The sequence below is a fragment of the Lytechinus variegatus genome, chromosome 10 (assembly GCF_018143015.1).
Source record: "Lytechinus variegatus isolate NC3 chromosome 10, Lvar_3.0, whole genome shotgun sequence".
Classification (NCBI taxonomy): domain Eukaryota; kingdom Metazoa; phylum Echinodermata; class Echinoidea; order Temnopleuroida; family Toxopneustidae; genus Lytechinus; species Lytechinus variegatus.
The window spans coordinates 35,738,626-35,757,412 of NC_054749.1; the positions used below are offsets into that span (position 1 = coordinate 35,738,626).

Here is an 18,787-nt window from a genome sequence, read left to right on the forward strand (position 1 = left end):
TTGTGATGAAAATGTTGATCAGTGTCAAAGTAAGGCATGACTACAATGATTTTTTTATTCATTTTACCAAATCAACAATATTGATTTTCATTGTTGCTTTGTTTATTACATTGTTTGTTATATATTGTATTGTAGTTTAAGAGTGCCCTTTTTAGTTTTGTTAAGGTGGCAGACCTAATAAGGCTTTCCCTTTTCTAACCATCTCTTCCCCTATAAAAATAAACCTATCCAAAATATTTTTTCATGAATATCATAACGATGAATGGTGTATTTTACAGTTTTCATTCAAATTTGTGTTAAACTTTGAATGTGGGTGCATCTTGGTCTAGTGGTTCTGACTCTCGCCTTTCAAACAGAGGGCCGTGGGTTCAAATCATTATCATCCTGTATTCTGTATTTTTGTGTTGTATATTGTTTTATCAATTATGTCCTTTTAATGGACTAAATGCCATCAATTCTATTCAATCTTACCTCTCTCTGCAAGTAATGCTAGTATCCTATCCTGTCCATCAGGTTTAGTAGTGTCTATAATCCCTGAGTTGATATCATCCAGCATGCACTTAGCTGTCTCAATACTATCATTCAATGATGATAGTATCACACCTTTAGGGCCTCGCTTCACCCATCCGCTGCAGTAAAGACCTGTTCATTTTAATAAGGATATGCCAATACAGCCTTTAGAACATTGACTTTGATGATACACAACGCTTGAGGAAGATATTGTATCATACAAACTTGACAGATTCTTGGTGTTGAACAAGTGTAACGTCAATTGAAACCAGTAATGATCGTTTGATTTATTTTGAAGAATTTTAATTCAGTCAACATCACAAAGGTCTGCAAGTGGGACCACAATTATACCATTATTGTAGTCCTATTTTCATGGAGTTGACCCAGTGTAACATCATTAAACAATCTTTCCTTCAGAATCAAGAAAGAAGTGAATGATTTCCAACTAAAACAAAATAATCAAGGAAATGTGGGAAATAAATGGCCATTTCATGGTTGGAAAGATGTAAGATGGGAAATTTCAGCAACTTTTGAGTCAAATGGCAAGGCTGAAATTTACCATGAGACCAGGTTGAGATTGTGAGAGACGGGTATGTCCACCCTGCGCCGCCCAGCATGGAGACAACTCCGACGGTGTATTGATTAAGTGTATTCATTTAATACCTTGGTTGATGAAGGTAAATGGGTTGGTTTTGGAAAAGACATACATTAAATCCTGTGAAAAGCTTCAGTAAAAGTAACATCTAACATTCTCATATTACAATATGAAACTCAGCCTTTGTATTTTAATAGCTGATTCTTTATGAAAGTTTGAATATTATTTTTTTTCTAGCATCCTGTCTCAGAAATGTTTTGATTTTTGTTTTCTTTCAAAAAGAGTCCTTTGAAGACTGATCTTCTACAAATTTGATGTTTATATATCAGAAGGCTATAGTTTGTCATGATATTTGCAGCTCATTATGTGCTTGATAATTTCTTATATGAAAATAGAAATTATGCAGATATCTTGATTTCTAATGTGCATTGAACAAAAATAATGTTCCAAGTAAAATCTGAAAATTCATCCAAACAAACACATTTTAATTTTATTTTACATCATAACTTGTATGCCATATTCAGAGTAAGTTGTTGAAGAAAAGAAAAAAAAAATGTCCTGATTCTTACCTTGTATTCCGTCTACCCTGCCAAGATCATTCTTGATGACCCCTTTCTGGTGATCAAACGGAATAAAGTCATCCACCTGGACACTCTTGTATCCTATACTCCTGAGTACTAGCCCACAAGGAATGGTTTCTGTCTCTCCGGTCTGGACCAATCTCTCCTCACCATTCACATTCTAATGCATTCAAAGAAATAAGCAGGGATTCTTTAAAGGTAGCTAGAAAATAAAAACCCAACCTCATTACGATGGTGGAAACACAGCATCCAACATGTTGTTTACCTTGCATGTCCGAGAACAATGTGCGTGCAAAGTCTTGTGAGCATTGGTTGAAAACTGAGGGAGTAATATGATCTGCAATATTTGCAATGAATTAACTGCACAAATGTATGTTTATTCCCATATACCCTTCAAACTCTATTTGAAAGGAGCAGTACTTATATTCCGGATCAAGCTACTTTTGGGAATACTGGCAAATTCAAGTGTTACTAAGAAGAGAACAAAATATGGATGACCAGGGAAAAAACAATTACAATGTAAAGTCCTTAGACAAACATCTTAGTTACCTTTCGTTTGTTTCTTCAAATTTTGTTTTGAATTCATAATACTTCTATTTTTCCCGTTAATCTAATTGATAGGCTGAAAACTGAGCGCTTGGAAACTTCTGTATTAAGTGCCCTACAAATGTTATTATTTTTGTTATTATTATTACTATTAGTATCATTATTAAGTATTAAGTGCCATATAAATCTAACTATTATCATCATCAATACATGGTGTTGAATGCATTCTGGTCGACCTATCTCTCAGGATTAATGTGAATTAGTGACAGATAAGGGCACAACTTGCAAGCATGTATTCGGCCCTATGAAATGCACAAATTCTAAAGCTGTGGACCACTGAATAATGTATATCCTCGGGCTCCATATACAGGGAACTTTAGAAGGCAACAGGTTAACCGTCGAACTTGGTACTCAGGAGATTCACACTGAAAGAATCTGAGTTTTCCAGGAAGCAATGGCTTCACACCAGACTGGGGAGGTGAATGAAATGTCAAGGGAAGGGTGATGAGAAGGATTATGAAGAGAAGGGTGATAAAAAGGACGATGAGGAAGACGATGAGGATGATGAGAAGGATGATGAGGAGAAGATGAGGATGAGAAAGACGATTAGGAAAGAATAATGAGGACAATAGAAAGGACGATGGGAAGGACAATAGAAAACGATGGGAAGGACGATAAGGACAAAGAGAAGGACGATGAGGAGGATGATGAGAAGGACGATGATGAGAAGGACAATGAGAAAAATAATAAAGATGATGAGAAGGATGATGAGACGAAGGATGCTGAGAATGACAAAGAAGAGAAGGAAGTTGAGGATGAGAAAGATGAGAAAGAAAATTAGGAAAGAATAATGAGGACAATAGAAAGGACGATGGGAAGGACAATAGAAAACGATGGGAAGGACGATAAGGACAATAAGAAGGACAATGAGGAGGAATGAGGAGGATGATGATAAGGACGATGATGAGAAGGACAATGAGAAGGATGATGAGAAGGAAAATAAAGATGATAAGGATGATGAGACAAAGGATGATGAGAATGACAAAAGAGAAGGAAGTTGAGGATGAGAAAGATGAGAAAGACAATTAGGAAAGAATAATGAGTAGGACAATAGAAAGGACGATGGGAAGGACAATGGGAAGGACGATGACAAGGATGATAAAGACGATGAGACTAAGGGTGATGAGAATGACAATGAGGTAAAAGATGTTGAGAAGGGCAATGAGGAGTAGGATGTTGAGAAGGATGATGAGGAGAACAAGGATGAGAAAGACAATGAGAAGGGTGATGAGAAGGACAATGAGGAGAATTAGATGTACACGCTAGGGACATGGCTTTAGCAAAGTATACTCCGTCTCTCGACTCTTGATCGGATCACATGGCATGTTGGCACTAAAAAAAGCAAGTGAGAGTGACCAACACATGTAGAGTTATGTATGTGGGTCACCGCTTACGTTTGGGAGTCTTGATTACCAGCTAACTGATACATTAAGAATAAGCCTTTAATGGTTGTTGACAAGTGAAAAAATAAGCGCCTCAGGAATAATATTACTGTTTTGCTATTAAAAAAATACAAAAATACAAAAATGGTAGGATAAAAATGGCAAATATGTAGACCAGACTATCCTTTTTCAAGGACAGAGTGGAAAAGTTCATTGCTGTAATCATGCTGCAAAATCACTTATTTTCTATTCAATATCTTTGAATAAGTTTGATGTAATAAGGAATACAGCTACAACTACCCCTTATCGACCACCTAATCTTCTAAGCATCGTATCTGCGAAAATATTTGTCAATTTTACCCAGTTTTCGTCTCATTTGTGCAGAAAATGGAGCAGATCAGAATCCCATGTTTCGCTCGAAGACTCCGATTTAATCCGCGTATATATCGACGAACAGCGAATGTGACGATTTTCCATTTGCTCATTTGCACCCGTCTTTTGAAACCGACCACCCGCGGTACACTAAGTTTACGGCCGATTCTTGTCGCGGTGGCGAAATATTTTTACTCTTTCAAATCAGTTCTATGACGTCAAGATGCTAAATGATCGCCTCACTACTTCCACTGCGAGCTCCTGAGCATGATTCGATGATTGACGACGGATATTTGTTCTAAAGCCGTTTCCTATCGGATTTCTTGGTTTTTCAGCGGGGTTTGTGTTTGGTCAATACAATTTTGAATAATTCTACTAAATTTTTACTTTTTGTTGCTTCTTTTTTTCTCGTAAAATCGATTCTTGTCAATTCTATGGACACTGCGCCTACTCTCCCGGCGTATCGTTTGTAATACGCAATGATTTTAACGCGCGCGAGGTGGTCGGTTTCAAAAGATGTGTTGGATATGTGGTAGTCTCACCATACAGGGGGGTGTTTCACAAAGATTTAAGTATGACTTAGGTCTCATTTAAATGTCGACGCGTACATGATATGCAACGTGCAATCTTATTGATCAATACGCAGTAGTGCGCGTCCTCTTGGCATGATCTGACCAATGTTGTCATGCCTTTTATACTGCGCGCAACTAGACATTTAAGCGCGACTCTAAGTCATACTTAAATCTTTGTGAAACACCCCCAGGTCTATCATTTTATGTCAAATTCATCTGTCTCCATATGTACAAGGTGGTTTGTGAACCACAAGTATTGCCAGATTTCGCGATCAAGAAAATGATTTTTTGACTCCAAGATGACCTTTGACTTTATCATCCTCTTGAACACACATGTGTTATTGCCCAAGGATCATTTGTACAATTGTAAATACAATTGATTTAGAACTTAAAGAAATGAGAGTTGAACGTAACTTGACTATTTGACCCTTAGAGGACCTTTGACCAGGGCTATTATCCTCAACAACAATGTATTACCCAAGGATCATTTGAACCAAGTGTGTTAAAAATTGATCAACACAGAAATTAAGTTGCACAAAAACTTCCAAAAATGATGGACATGATCTCACATCACATCATTTGACCCTTTTGACACCTAGATGACCTTTGAACCCATCATCCTCATAGGAATACAATCGGTATTACCAAGTATCAAACTAATTGATGCAGAAATAAAGAAATGAAAGCAAGTTGAACAAAAACTATAAGATTTTTGTAACAACCTACAGAAAAGGTGATTAATTCTCTGCAGCTCTTCATTCAGGCAAGACAAAAAGAGTGAGAGTGGCAATATTCCTGCATTCATAAATAGCTTCATGAAAACTCTTTGAAATGCAATCTATCAACATAATCCATAGATAATGACGTCCTCATGTACGTGTACCTGCTTAAACAACCAAGTGCTGATGACACCAAAAATCTATCAAAATGTATACCGTATTCATGATTGATCAGTGAAAGATTATACAATGGATTGAATATTAAAGAGTTTCCATTAAAAATAATAATATGGGGCTGACGGCTGTTTATGTTTCTTGATGAACCACAGAAATATGTTTGATTTAACAAAAGTAAAATTAGAATTGGAAGGGGATGCTTTGCATGTTCCTTTCTGAAAATTTTACTTTATTTTACTTATATAGGAGAGCAAGAGGCATCTTACAGGCTTGCACTACATTGGAACTTCAGTAAAAATCAGTGATCTCAGAGTCAGTGGTTGCAATGAGTTAATAAATGAATAGATTAGAAAATAAATAGATTTCAACTTTATAAAATATATGAAACTCAAAGTTCTGATGTAATCCCAAATAATATCATTAAATTCGAATTTAAGGAAATCTACATCCTTTTGTACAGTATCTCAATTCAATAAACCGTCAGATTTTACATACTTTTCACTGCAAAGGGCGGTTGCTTAATCCACCGGGACAAACTGACATTAATACATTCGAAAAGATGTATTTGAATAACTTGTATACCTAGTTTCATGCACTTAAGCCATTCATCTCCCATTGGCTTTGAGCATGGCAGACTGTGACAACTTCTCCGGAATTAATCTCATTGATTTCCCACGGGGAATAGAAGCTATGATCATTTATAATTGTCATGAAGAATATGAAACTAGTGGAAGATATCCAGTGGATATCACATTTCCAATGACTTTGAAGCAAAAAGTGTAAATCTCCCCTTGGACATTGTTTAACATCAGTTAGTATTTGATTGCCATACCCGGATGCAAAATACACAGTTGAGCTGAAGAAATTCAGAAAGCACAAAAGCATTCTCAGAAAAACAATTCACAAATAAGAGAACCGTTTCATAGTTAAAAGTCCAAACATGTTGGATTGAGTAAAAGCCAATTCAGGGGTTTTCAGAGCCATTTCTTTCTCAATGTGAAATTTTATTCCCAGTGATTCAACTATTAGGGATGCCAGTTAGAATTGATCAGAGGGCCTGAAAATCACCTAGAATACAATATTTTGTACACAAGAATGCTAAAACTATGGCCTGAAAATAAATTGCCAGAGCCTGAATTCAGGCTTTTGCCTGAAAACTGGCATCCCTGAACTATGAAGTGACTACTTAATGTCTGCAAAGCATTGATATATGTCTACTTTCATAATTGAAATTTAACGATGAATTCATAATGATATAATTTGTCATTATTTGGAATTTCTCTAATATGTACATCATAAAGGACAAGTGAATGAATGATCGAATGTTGGGTCAGATGATCATGCTCAATCTGAACTTATTTGAAAGTAAGAACAGTTCCTAAAATAATATCAGACATGGTTGAGCTGACATACAATCAGCAAAAATAATGGTAAAATTTTCATTTAATGGTGAGCTCTCTAATTATCCAGTAAATCCTAAAAAAATTATTGCTTTTTAATAGATTTGGAGACATTTTTTATCTCGGGACTTGAATGATACCTTTTTGTCCCTTCTCCACTTGAAAACATCAATGATAATTAAAAAAAAATCAGAGATCATGATCCACTATTCAATGACTGTTTTCCAGAAAGTGGCATTCAACAATAGTGTTTCTTTTGGGGGGGTCATTGTCAGGGCAATCTGCAAACATAGAAATGTGTATACCCCAGCCGTTTTTCATCTTGTTTTGTCAAATTTTCATTATGTATCCAAGATATTTAAGGGATTTCATGAAGAAATAACATCATGTTTAGGACATATCAAAAGACATGATACTGCTTGTGATAATGTTCATACATATAATGCCTGAAGCTAGTGATTTTTTTCTTTTCAAAATCAATCTTTTATATTTTCTATCTTGACAAAAAAAAATAATGAATAAAAAGATGACTTAAGAGATGTTTTTTTTCAAAACATAAAAGAGTTTTCTTCTGTGGTTTGGCTCACTTATGAAATTACCACTTGCAAGTATTTCATTTGCACTCAAAATTTTCCATTCAAATACATGTAAGATGAAAGAATTGGCAATGTTTTGATACCCTTAGGCATCAGATATAGAGAATGAGCATTGTAGAATTTAACAATGGCTGGTATAATGTAAATTCACTTCAATTTGAGAAAAAATATAAATAGTGTGGTTTTTAAACAGATAAGATTCTCTGAATTGGGTTTGGAAGGAAATCATGACTCTCTCAAGAACACTTCTGAATAAATGGCATATTTTTATAGGAAAATAAAAAGTATACAATTAAAAAAAATATTATTTATAGAATATTCCTTAAATATTCTGCCATCCTATTGAAAAAAGCCACATTAATTATTCATCAATAGTTTGATCTGTTTGGATAAATCATGAATACATTTCTTTAACATTATTTCATATTAGAGAGTAGGCCTGTTATAATTTTTCTTGTTGTTCCAAGTTATTTCATTAATGTAAAATCGATATTCCAAACATAACATTTTCTTTAGTCATAAAATCATTTTTCAGTAGCCTCCGGTAATTTTTTTCTTTGATAAGGTGGCTGAAATCATTTCTTATCGATATGATTAATTAAAGTAATGATTAATTTTCATCTCATTTGTGTTTTTATTCTTAAACGATATTCCTAGCTTGATTTCAAGGTAAAATATCAAACGGGATCTAAAATGAAAAATGTTAGATGTATTAATAATGAAGGTGGCTGGAAAGGGTATGCATGAGGCTGAACATTTTTTTAGAATAACTAAGTTTATAAACTGAATTGAAAGTAAATTGCAATCATACAATATTATACAGGCACAGCACAATTGACATGAAACATTAAAAACAAAACAATGGCACTCTCAAATCAGATTTAAGCCCCCATCACACTTATTCTGAAATCAAGCAGAATTGGCCAGAATGAAAGGACTATTGTTCACCCACCAGTTGTTCATTTAAATCTACTTCGAACACCGTTTGAAAATACCCCTCGAATGTTTTGAACATGACCAAAACCTTCGGGACGGCCAAAAGAAATGACAGAAATATTTCGAATGCACTCAGAATGCAGTCAGAGTATTTAGAATGCGCCTTGAATGTCCAAGAATGTAGTATGAATTATCAACCTGACTCCATTGTGGTTCATTTTGACTAGTGTTTGATGATTTACCTGGTCAATTTACTGAATTTCAAAACTCCAGTTTGGTGAATTCATAAGTTCCTCCCAAAAATTTCTAGAATTTTTGAATATTTTTTTCGTTCCAGCTTCTGCTTGATTCCTGCTGATTCCAAATAAGTGTGATGGGGGCTTTAAGAATCTTGTCAATTATGTTAACTAGTTTGTAAAAATTACTTAAAACCTTATTTCTTGTGAATAAGAAGGAATCAAAATGAAAAGCAATTATTTTATTATAAAGAAAATACTGAATGAACTGTATATAAGTATAAACCACATAGCAAAAGACACCCACAAATTGGGTAACCTATTAAATTCAAATTTTGAATTTAAGTGCTTTGCTGTACATTGAGTCCATTTTGTAATGTAACAAGAAAAGGAAAGTAATATTAGGAAAACGTGTTACAAAGGAGCAATAGAACTTAACTTTGTTTTTGAGAATATTCTTGAAACTACAACATGTAATATGAATTCTCAAGTGAATACCTGCACACCTAGCATGTAGTATTTTTTATCAGAACAGCTCAAATATAACTGAACAAATTGATGACAAACAACCACACTACAAACATTAAGAAAACCAATGCCACTAAAATCACAGTCATTCTAAAAAATATATCATAAGTACAACCTCAATAGCCAGTTTATGAAGGTTATTGGAATTGTAATAAAGAAGAAAATGTGTTTATAGAGCTATACAGTGAGAGCCTTACCTCAAATTTGCAAATGTTAAACTTAACACCAGCGACTCTTCCATTTTCTCCCGAGGGGGATGAAGACAGGACTTCAGAGGGACTGCGGAAGAAATCCAGGTGCCATTCCCCTGAGGCTGCATCCTGCCTTGCTTTTTCTTGACTAGAGGGGGAGCTCTTGGAAGTTTTTAGCATGAGTTCTGTGATGCGTTTCTTTGGTCTGGGTAATTCTAAAACAAATGAATAAAACATTACAATCATTTACAATGTAGAGCTGGATTGAATAAAATTCAGACATTATTTTATGTTTCTACCAGTGTGTTGAAAAGCAGAAGAGCAAATTGACCCATAACAACACAAAAAAAATCTTGAAATGTGTCTCTATGATATATTCTTTAATCAATGTTTCACTTGATAAGCTTGATATTAAGGGCTTTAAAAACTGTTCCCTGTAACAGAGGGGGCAGACTTAAAGCCATGTATGCATAAAACACACAAATCAAAGATAAAAAGGCATCAAAATGCACCATTTGCAAATTTCATTCAATTTTTGTTTCAGAAATGAGAAAATTGAAAATATCATGAAAATGAGGGTCTCTCTGCACATTTTTTTTCTTCAAAATTGAAAGAAAAATAAAAGTTGACAGGTTTAGAGTATGTCAGGTTACAATGTATGTCAGAATATAAGATAAAATATTTTTTCTAAACTCCACCATATGCTGAATACATAAAAAAGATAGAATACAATTTGCTTTTCACATTCCAGAAACAATGCATGAAATATCCAGGGGACAAGATAATAACACCCCCCCCCTCCTGCCCTTTGTGGGTTAAGCATTCAAAGTAATGTCTTTATAGGAAACATTAAATAATTTATCTAGAAATTAATTCTTAAGAAAAATAATCAAACTTTCAATTCACAGTTGAAAGTACCAGTAAAAAAATATAATTAAATTGCACTTCCATTTGGTTATGTTTATTGTTGGTGTAATCTACATGTATGATGTATTGTCTCTGGGGTACGCTTGCTCCAATAACCTTTATATGCAATGACATCAATGGCTGTTTCAATTCAATGAACTTTCTAATCATGAAAGATCAAGAAGAGATATTAAACAAAGACACATTTTCTCCTATTTCAGGAAATGCCTTTGAGCTTTAATATGGGTGTATCCATTTGGGAAGTTCACTGAACATCATGGCCTAATTCATAAAGGTGAATTTGAAGCCATAATTTGAAACCATGAAAAAATGTTTTCTTTTTTTTCACATTCATTGATTTTGTTTATGTCTCAAAATGGCATTCATGCAAGACTAAACTGTAGGATCATTATTCATATTATTAAGCAAAATCCAAGGAAATATTTTTTTGAAATTACAATTTGCAATTTCCTTCATGACAAACTTTGAGAGTTTAATTTCATAATTTCAGATGGTAAAAATAGCAACCACAATTAAATATTCAGCATAATATGGTGCACGGTTGTAGGTGGCCTATATCTTCATCTCTGCATCTATAATTCTACACAAATACCAGCCAATTCGAAATGTAAATTGCCCAACTTTAAATTGCCCAATTCCAATTCGTTCATATTTTCCCATTATCATAATCCTCTTCTTATTGCATGAGCTGATACTTCTGTAAATGGAATTGCTCGTTTCTGGAGCAATAGTTAGAGGAAGCAAGAAAATAGGTCATTTATAATCATACTGAAGCTTCTTAAAGTACATATATGCCTTGTACAGAAAGTAAATTAGATGGCCTATCTTTGAAGATGACAAGTGAAATCATCCAGGAATATTGTCACAACTAAAGAAAATATTTGATTTCCTGTATATTCATAATGTATTAGAACTCATCCCATTCCAATTTAAAGATAATATTCATCTTAAAATAACAACAATATTCCCCATTTTTTTAGCAACCAACAAATTAAGCCCATGGGAATGTTTTATGTGTCCACATTGGAATGTGAAAGTTTTAGCAGAACCATAAACATTACCACTATGCTACTTTCAACCCAGGTGAGGTAAATAGGTACCTGGCAGGCAGGAATTAATTGCTTGAATTGCTTGAGTGTGTTAACATCTATAGCTTGGCCAGGGTAATTACCGGGTATGCTGCATTTATTGTAGAGTTCTTAGAGACTTCTGATACAGAGGTAATATTAGGCATAATTATCATCAACTATTACTGAACTAAATTGACTTCAAATGCTCATATTCAGTAAACAGATGTTTAATAGATAGTTCTCTAAAGATTGAGCGTTACTATTTTAGGGGACAAAGCAAAACTGTTGTATCATTTTACCATGTGCAAGTTCAATTGAACATGGTCTACTGAGGTTGCAAACACACCAAATATGAAGGTTATGCAATTAGGGCTAACAATCCCCACGTTGGTGATTTCAGATGAGCTATATTTGATGACCTACGAGCCCTACTACATACAGAATTGTATATTTGTCGTTGCAATTAAAAATCTGTTACGGACATCTTCCTCCGTGCCCTTTCTTTTCAAATTTTGTGAGGAGTCTGGTGTTTAATTTCATGGGCTATTGCAGAATACTACATCCAAACAAGCCTAAACTACATGCACTGCATCCAAGTCTATACAGAGACTTTGGCAATCTGTAAAAGTAATTAACAGTGTCACGAGAGTCAAGAATGCCTGTAATTGGTTGTGTGTGCAAATCATCATCACGTAGGAAACATTTGTGTCAATATCAGCTGAAATGTATCTGGAGGGATTAATTAACTTTGTCAGAAACAGAAGAAAAATAATTTGATAAAGTTACAAAGATACTATTACAGTCCAGCTTGTGTGGAATGCTACATTGTACATAGGTTTATGAAAATGATAACTTACCGAGGAATCCAATTTATATGCACACTCAAATTATATTTTTCTTCAGTATTGTACATAATTAATAAATTGTAACAGACACTGCATAAAAGTGTATTAACCTTTAAATTGACCTTTATAATTGATGCTGTGCGAGGATTGAAATTACAAGACTGACAATCAAGATAACAATTTGATAGTCTACAGGACAAACTCGCACGAATCTACATGTATGCTTGAAAAAAAGAAATACACTGTCGTTAAAGGGTACTTGATGAACTTGAATTTCATGTAAAATCCAAAAATACATGTTTCTATCTACATGTATATCATCCATAGCATAACGGTTTCAGAATAGGTACATCTATACAATTTAGTAATTAAATGGAACAATCCTTTTTGTGGAATTACCATGAACCTAAATAAAGAGAGGCTTTCAAATCAAGCATATATCCAGTTTGGAATATAAAGCAGTTTCTTGGTAAAATTTAAATGTTAAGGATCACAAATGTAATCGAGTGATCAATCTTGACCCAGAAAAAAAATCATATTGTATAATGAAACAAAACTATACTGATACAAACAATTTTTTTTTTCAAATTTCTCATTAGAGCTGACAATCATCATTTTCAAGCTCTTATAATTGAGTTCTCCTCCTTGCCCCATTTCATTTTATCTTTTGTCTGAAAACTGTACATATACATCACAACATAAATGCACATGCATACTCATTGCCTGATGGAGTCAAGTGTGGATTAAGAATCCATGTGGATCAATCATGCTTCAAGGGTTTATTTTGGTAATATTCTAAAAACAAGTAAGGAACATATAAATATCTAGATTAAAACAGGTAGATACATATAATGTAAATTATAAAATACCACATTGATGTTTCTCACTGGGTATGTTATTTTCCAAGCCCCTATCCACCATCAAACTGTGTTTGTGATTTGCCACATTGCTGTTAAAGTATGAATAGGGTGTAAAACAAACGGGTCTTGAATTGTGTCTGCAGAGTAGACTGACTTTAGGCAAGACTATTGAAACAAATCATTAGAAAAAAAACTTTTGCTCCCCAGAAGAAATAAGATAGCTCTCCTTCAGCAATACATACACCAATTTTCTCATTAAACTTCTCAAATTACTTTCAAATCAAGCAAACGTGGCCTATTTTCTCTTGACATACAATACCTATTCAAACTTATGAAACACAAGGGGGGGTGCCATCCTGAAAAATATTGTAAATATATTGCAGGACGAAAGAAACGCTTGCGGTGATTTGTGACATCTGTTTCCCCTCTCTGAAATAAATATTGCCTGTTTCTTGTGTAATACGAGACTGGAAATGATAGAAGAGAAACTAAGAGGGCAGCGGGATGCAATTTGGTATTTCTGAAGGGCATATAATCTCTACCAATTAAAAGATACTATGGCTCCAAGCTCATCCACTTAGTTTTCAAGTATCCAATTTCTCACATCTCATTTCTTGGAGTAAGTATCTGAGGTTACATAGAGCAAGGAGACAGCTTAAAGGTAGAATCCGTGCTTCGGTCACTTATAGAGCAATTATAACAATTTTCACATCTCATTTTTCTGAGTTAGCAGTAATCCCCTGAGGGTGAACAGAGCAATGAGAAAGTTTAAAAGAAATTCTCGCTTAAAGTTACTCAAGTATTGAATTCCTAACACCTCTTTAATCTAATCAGATATTTATCATAAATAGCGAGGAGTCTGAGAAATCAGACACATTCGAGAATTTCCTAAAAACCAGATTCTATATTAGTTTGTCCCTGTTGTAGAAACATTATCATGTAATGTTAAGAACAAGGGAAACCAATTTCCAAGGTTTTATATGTGTTAAGTCAACACAATCATTTAGGTCTGACAATTCATTAGAAACCATAATTATAACCAGGAGCATTCTTCAGTTCAATTTTCTCTCAATGTATCTGTGTCGTTCACTCATGCTACATTCTCTCTTTCTCTTTTCTGTCCCTCCTTTTTTTTCTGTCCCTCCTTCTTCCTTCTTTTCCGTCCCTCCTTCTTCCTTCTTTTCTGTCCCTCCTTCTTTGTTTCTTTTCTGTCCCTCTTTCTTTTTTTTTCTTTTCTGCCCCTCTTTTTTTTCTTTTCTGTACCTCATCCTATTCCTCTGCTCTTTCTCTTTTATCCCAATGATATTTATAATATCACGTGACAAGTTACAATCTTTATCATTTCCCTTGTTCGAAAAATGGTTTATTTCTCCATCCTTTTTTTATCTCTCTCTCTCCTGCATGTAAATTCATCATCTAAAATCAACCTTCGATTTGCTTTACTGCGCATTATTTTGTTTGCTGCATGCTATGGGGTTTCAAATTTTCAACAACAGTATTTCTTATCTCATCTGCAGGTCCTTAATATTTGATTGGAATGATTGTATATAGATTACACTTTTTAGAAAGATGTTAACTCTGTAATGATATAAAAATGACTTTGTTAAAGTTCTCCATTTTCTACGCTGCTGATAATCTCGCGATATTAAGAATCCATTTTTCTGTACCAAGCATGCCCATGTGCAAAATAAAATCCTTTACTTTCCTGACACTACAGATTCCAGGCATTGGTGTATTTTCAGCTGCACCTGATCTTGTTAACAAGAGGTAATTTTTGTGTGATTATTTTCATTAGACCGTGCATCAACATTTGGAAAGAAAAATCCACGATGCTGCTTCAACCTATTATCTACAGGAAATAAAAGGTTGAGTAGTAACAACAAGAGGTGTATCTCCATCAGCAAGAGATCTGTGGAAGTTAAATATTCTAGTCTCATCCGCACAATTCAATAATCTAGTTTTAAAGTGATTGGTTAACATTGGTTTGACTTTTAAAAAATCTGAACTAGAAGGTCACCCTTGTCACCTGTGTCTGCGATATGTTACAAAAATGAAGCCCAGAAAAAATTGCGGTCGAAAAAAATTATTTAGTGCTTCAAAAATTAAAAATATTAAGTGACCTGAAACACCATCTTAATTTTATCCCATACACTAATGTGTAATATTTAGGTGTCTATAAGACGCCTATTTACATAATCAGCGTTTGCCTTGTAGTTTTAGCTTTTCATTCTCAATAATGGTTGTTTTCAGGGTTTATTAGTTCTAATACATGCACTTGTACACATGTTTCATCTTGGTTTGAGAATTTTTTTAATCGGCTGCTCACAAAGTTAAACAATACCTTTAATCAGTCCAAGTGAGGGATTCTCATGTACATGTATGAATATGGAATAAGAACTATTACCATGGAGCTAGTAGCTCCATGGTAATAGTGGATCTCCATTGTAAATTGGCTCAAGCTAATTCTGAACTTCTGACAATGTTTGAGTTTTTTCCAAGAATTATAAAACCTATTTTGAAAATTTGGGTTAATAAAAGCAGATCCTGGAAAAACTGATAAGAAAGGAATTGTTCTTGATACATTCAAGAAAGTGACAAAAAGTAGGGGAAAATTAATGATGAAAACTGAATAAAAACAGGTTGTACAAAAATATCTTTTAATAACTTCAGTATGTTTTCTGCAATGCAATTTTTTTTTTAAACTTGTAATATTTATGATTTTGTGCTGTTGAAGTAACGCAGTTTTGTGAACAGTATTTTTTTATCATTATTTTGAAAATTGTAATTTCCACTTTGTACATATAATACCCTAAGGTTGAAATAGTGTTTTATTTACATGTAGCATATCTATTTCAGTACAAGTCTTTATGTTTTGTAGTGTTTTAGTGACCAACACTTCTAATATTTCTACAACCTAAAGATTTATTTTCATAAATGTTTAGGAAGTGTTATATTAACATATTCATAGTAAAATTCAAAACAAATACCCTGCCTAAATAAGCCAATATTGTTATTCAGCATGTGTGATTGTTTGTTTTTTCTATTATTTCAAGCAGTTACCTGCTTATTATTGCTGGCCATTGCATTTTGACCCAACTTACTATTTCACATGCTTTATTTATGCAGTTTTCATTCTTATACATTATATATCTTTTTGATTATCACATAAAAATGTACTCATTTATGTCTTTGTTATTGTATCAAGTTTTTTTTATTTGTTATTGATTTATGGATAAAATAAAGAAACTCCTGCAAAAAAATCAAGTGCACACCTAATACCAAGAATACATAGAACATTTCCATCTCTTTGAATGTAGGATAAAAGAGCACTGTCGATTAAATGCCTTGCACAATAAGGAGCATAGGTGCCGTGGCCAGGGTTTGAACCCCAGACTTTCAAACGTCTGGCATCCGAGACCACTCGGCCAAGGTCAGACCAAAAAGATGTTAAAAGATGAGAGTTGCTGCTACCCCATTTGACGTTCAACAATTTAAAAGGATAGAGCAACGCCAATCTGGCACTGCACTAGTCTGCTATGCAGACGCTGAATGGCTCGTGAGGTGGGATCTGCTGGTTTGCGAAGCAAACCCGCCTGAAAGGGCGAGTGAAGCGAGCCATTTCAGCCACATCTGCAGCCTAAGTAGACCTAGTCTGCTATGCAGACTCGTTGAATCAGCTGTGATACACACACTGCAGATGTGGGTCTACATTTGTAGACTAGCACTGCACAGTGGCTGCAATGCCCATGATCAATTTGGCAAAATGAATTTTCAGACTATTTCTATTTCAGATTTATATTTCAAACAATAAAATATGGATTTTTTTCATTTAATTATAAAATCTGTAGGTGCTTTATCCCAGATATTTTTTAAGTGCATGACTATAATTCAAACTCATTTTTGTCTTTACAAAAGAGGTTTATTTAACAACACATAATTGACAACCACATATCTCATAAATGAATGTGAAGGATGTAAGCTTAGTACCTTGTTTACACACACCAGGTATCCACAAAATAGTCTCAAGTGTTGATGCTATTTTCCTTTCTAATATACTGCATTATTGCATGGCAATATGTTTTACTGTACATACAAAATTGCTATGTCTATTCATCACAATTTCTGCACTTCATGACGCTCCTTCAAGTGGCTCACTTTATTCATTATCCCAGTATTGCTTCTGTATGAGCTGCCATAGGGATTACTATATCAAGTATCAAGTGTTTAGAAGAACAAATGAATGGGGCTCTTGGATAGTGCTTACTAGAGTGAATCAACAATAATGTAACAACTCAATAAAATCATTATCCTTTTCATACATCCAACCCTCATTTTTTACATTGTTACTTCACTTAATGAACTGCCAAAGCTATGAGGATTTGAGAGCATCATACTAGAAGACTGAGAAAAATAATGTCAGGGAGGTCCTTCAACTAGGGGTCATATGTAAATATGTTATGTAATTGTTCTATTGTATTGCAGTACTAGCATATGAACATGGTTTAAGACCTCTAAAAATTAATACCTTACAAATGCAATACTTTGTGTGTTGTCACCCAAGTCCGCATATATGTTGATGTCATGTGACTTATCTAGCCAATCAGAGACATGTACCCTGCAAGATACCATGCATAGGGCATTTCAACAGAGTATATATCAAAGGCCTGCTTTTACAAACTTTGCTCATTCTCCTGAAGACTACAAGAACACACGTGTCGAAACATCGAGATTGAATGGTCCTTTTCAGGACCAACACTTGCCCAAGAAAGATACATGGTGTCCTGTGAAACCGTCTACACTAAATGCAATACTTCCTGTGCATTTCAACAATAACAATAATAATGTTTTATTTACCCAGGGTAGCCACTTCAATCATAAGACTGCTCTTCCAGCGGGCCCTGCATAACATGATGTTATTATTACCCTTCTCCAGTCTAAATGCTGAGCGCCAAGCAAGAAGGCAGTAGGTCCCATTTTTATAAGTCTTTGGTATGACTCGGCTGGGGATCGAACCCACGACGTCCCGTTCATGAGGCGGACGCTCTACCATTCATGTCTTGAATTAAAGCAAGACATTGTAAAAAGTGAAAGCTTCTGCTCCTGGCATCTGTAGTTCAATGTTTTAAGTACACAGTTTTTTCCAAGATGTGCCGCCGGTTTTTCGCTCAAGGGTTAGGGAAAATGTTTGGTTGACTACAAATTTGGAGCATACATCATGACATTCAGATAGAAAAGTTGCAATGTTGGGTTAAGCATTACAAATATACATATATATATAAAGTATATTGTGCATGGCTTCCAATGTTTAGTTTGTCTGCATACCATAGACTGAATAACTGGCATATTAGATAGCCTACTGTTTACTAGTAGATTTGTTATTTTTATAGTCACCCACCTGTTTGCATTGAAACATAAAGCACCCAGACAAATGTTAACTATCATTATCATTAATCAGAGTTAAAAACACAGTAGTAATGAGAAATCATTTGCAAAAAGGAAATACTGCACTTCAAAGATTTAGGCCTTGTATTATCAATGATTTTTTTTCAAACAAGGTCTATCTGGGACTCTATCAAACTGCATTGCATAATTGGCTCAAATGAATATGATATATTCTAATAGTCTTTACATTTTGAGTAATACATCTGTTCCATGACAAAAAGGAAGCAACTGTGATTTTTCAA

At 34.3% G+C, this 18,787-nt stretch overlaps 1 protein-coding gene across 1 annotated transcript in view; it reads right to left on the reverse strand.

Moving 5' to 3' along the window:
- LOC121422359 (NADPH:adrenodoxin oxidoreductase, mitochondrial-like) overlaps positions 1-18,787 on the reverse strand; it is a 48,007-nt gene that overhangs the window by 15,303 nt on the left and 13,917 nt on the right. The window contains exons 8-10 of the mRNA XM_041617349.1: positions 9,408-9,616; positions 1,675-1,846; positions 472-642 (exon numbers count right to left, since the gene is read on the reverse strand). Coding sequence (XP_041473283.1) covers positions 472-642; positions 1,675-1,846; positions 9,408-9,616 — 552 coding nt within the window. The remainder of the gene's footprint in view (positions 1-471; positions 643-1,674; positions 1,847-9,407; positions 9,617-18,787) is intronic.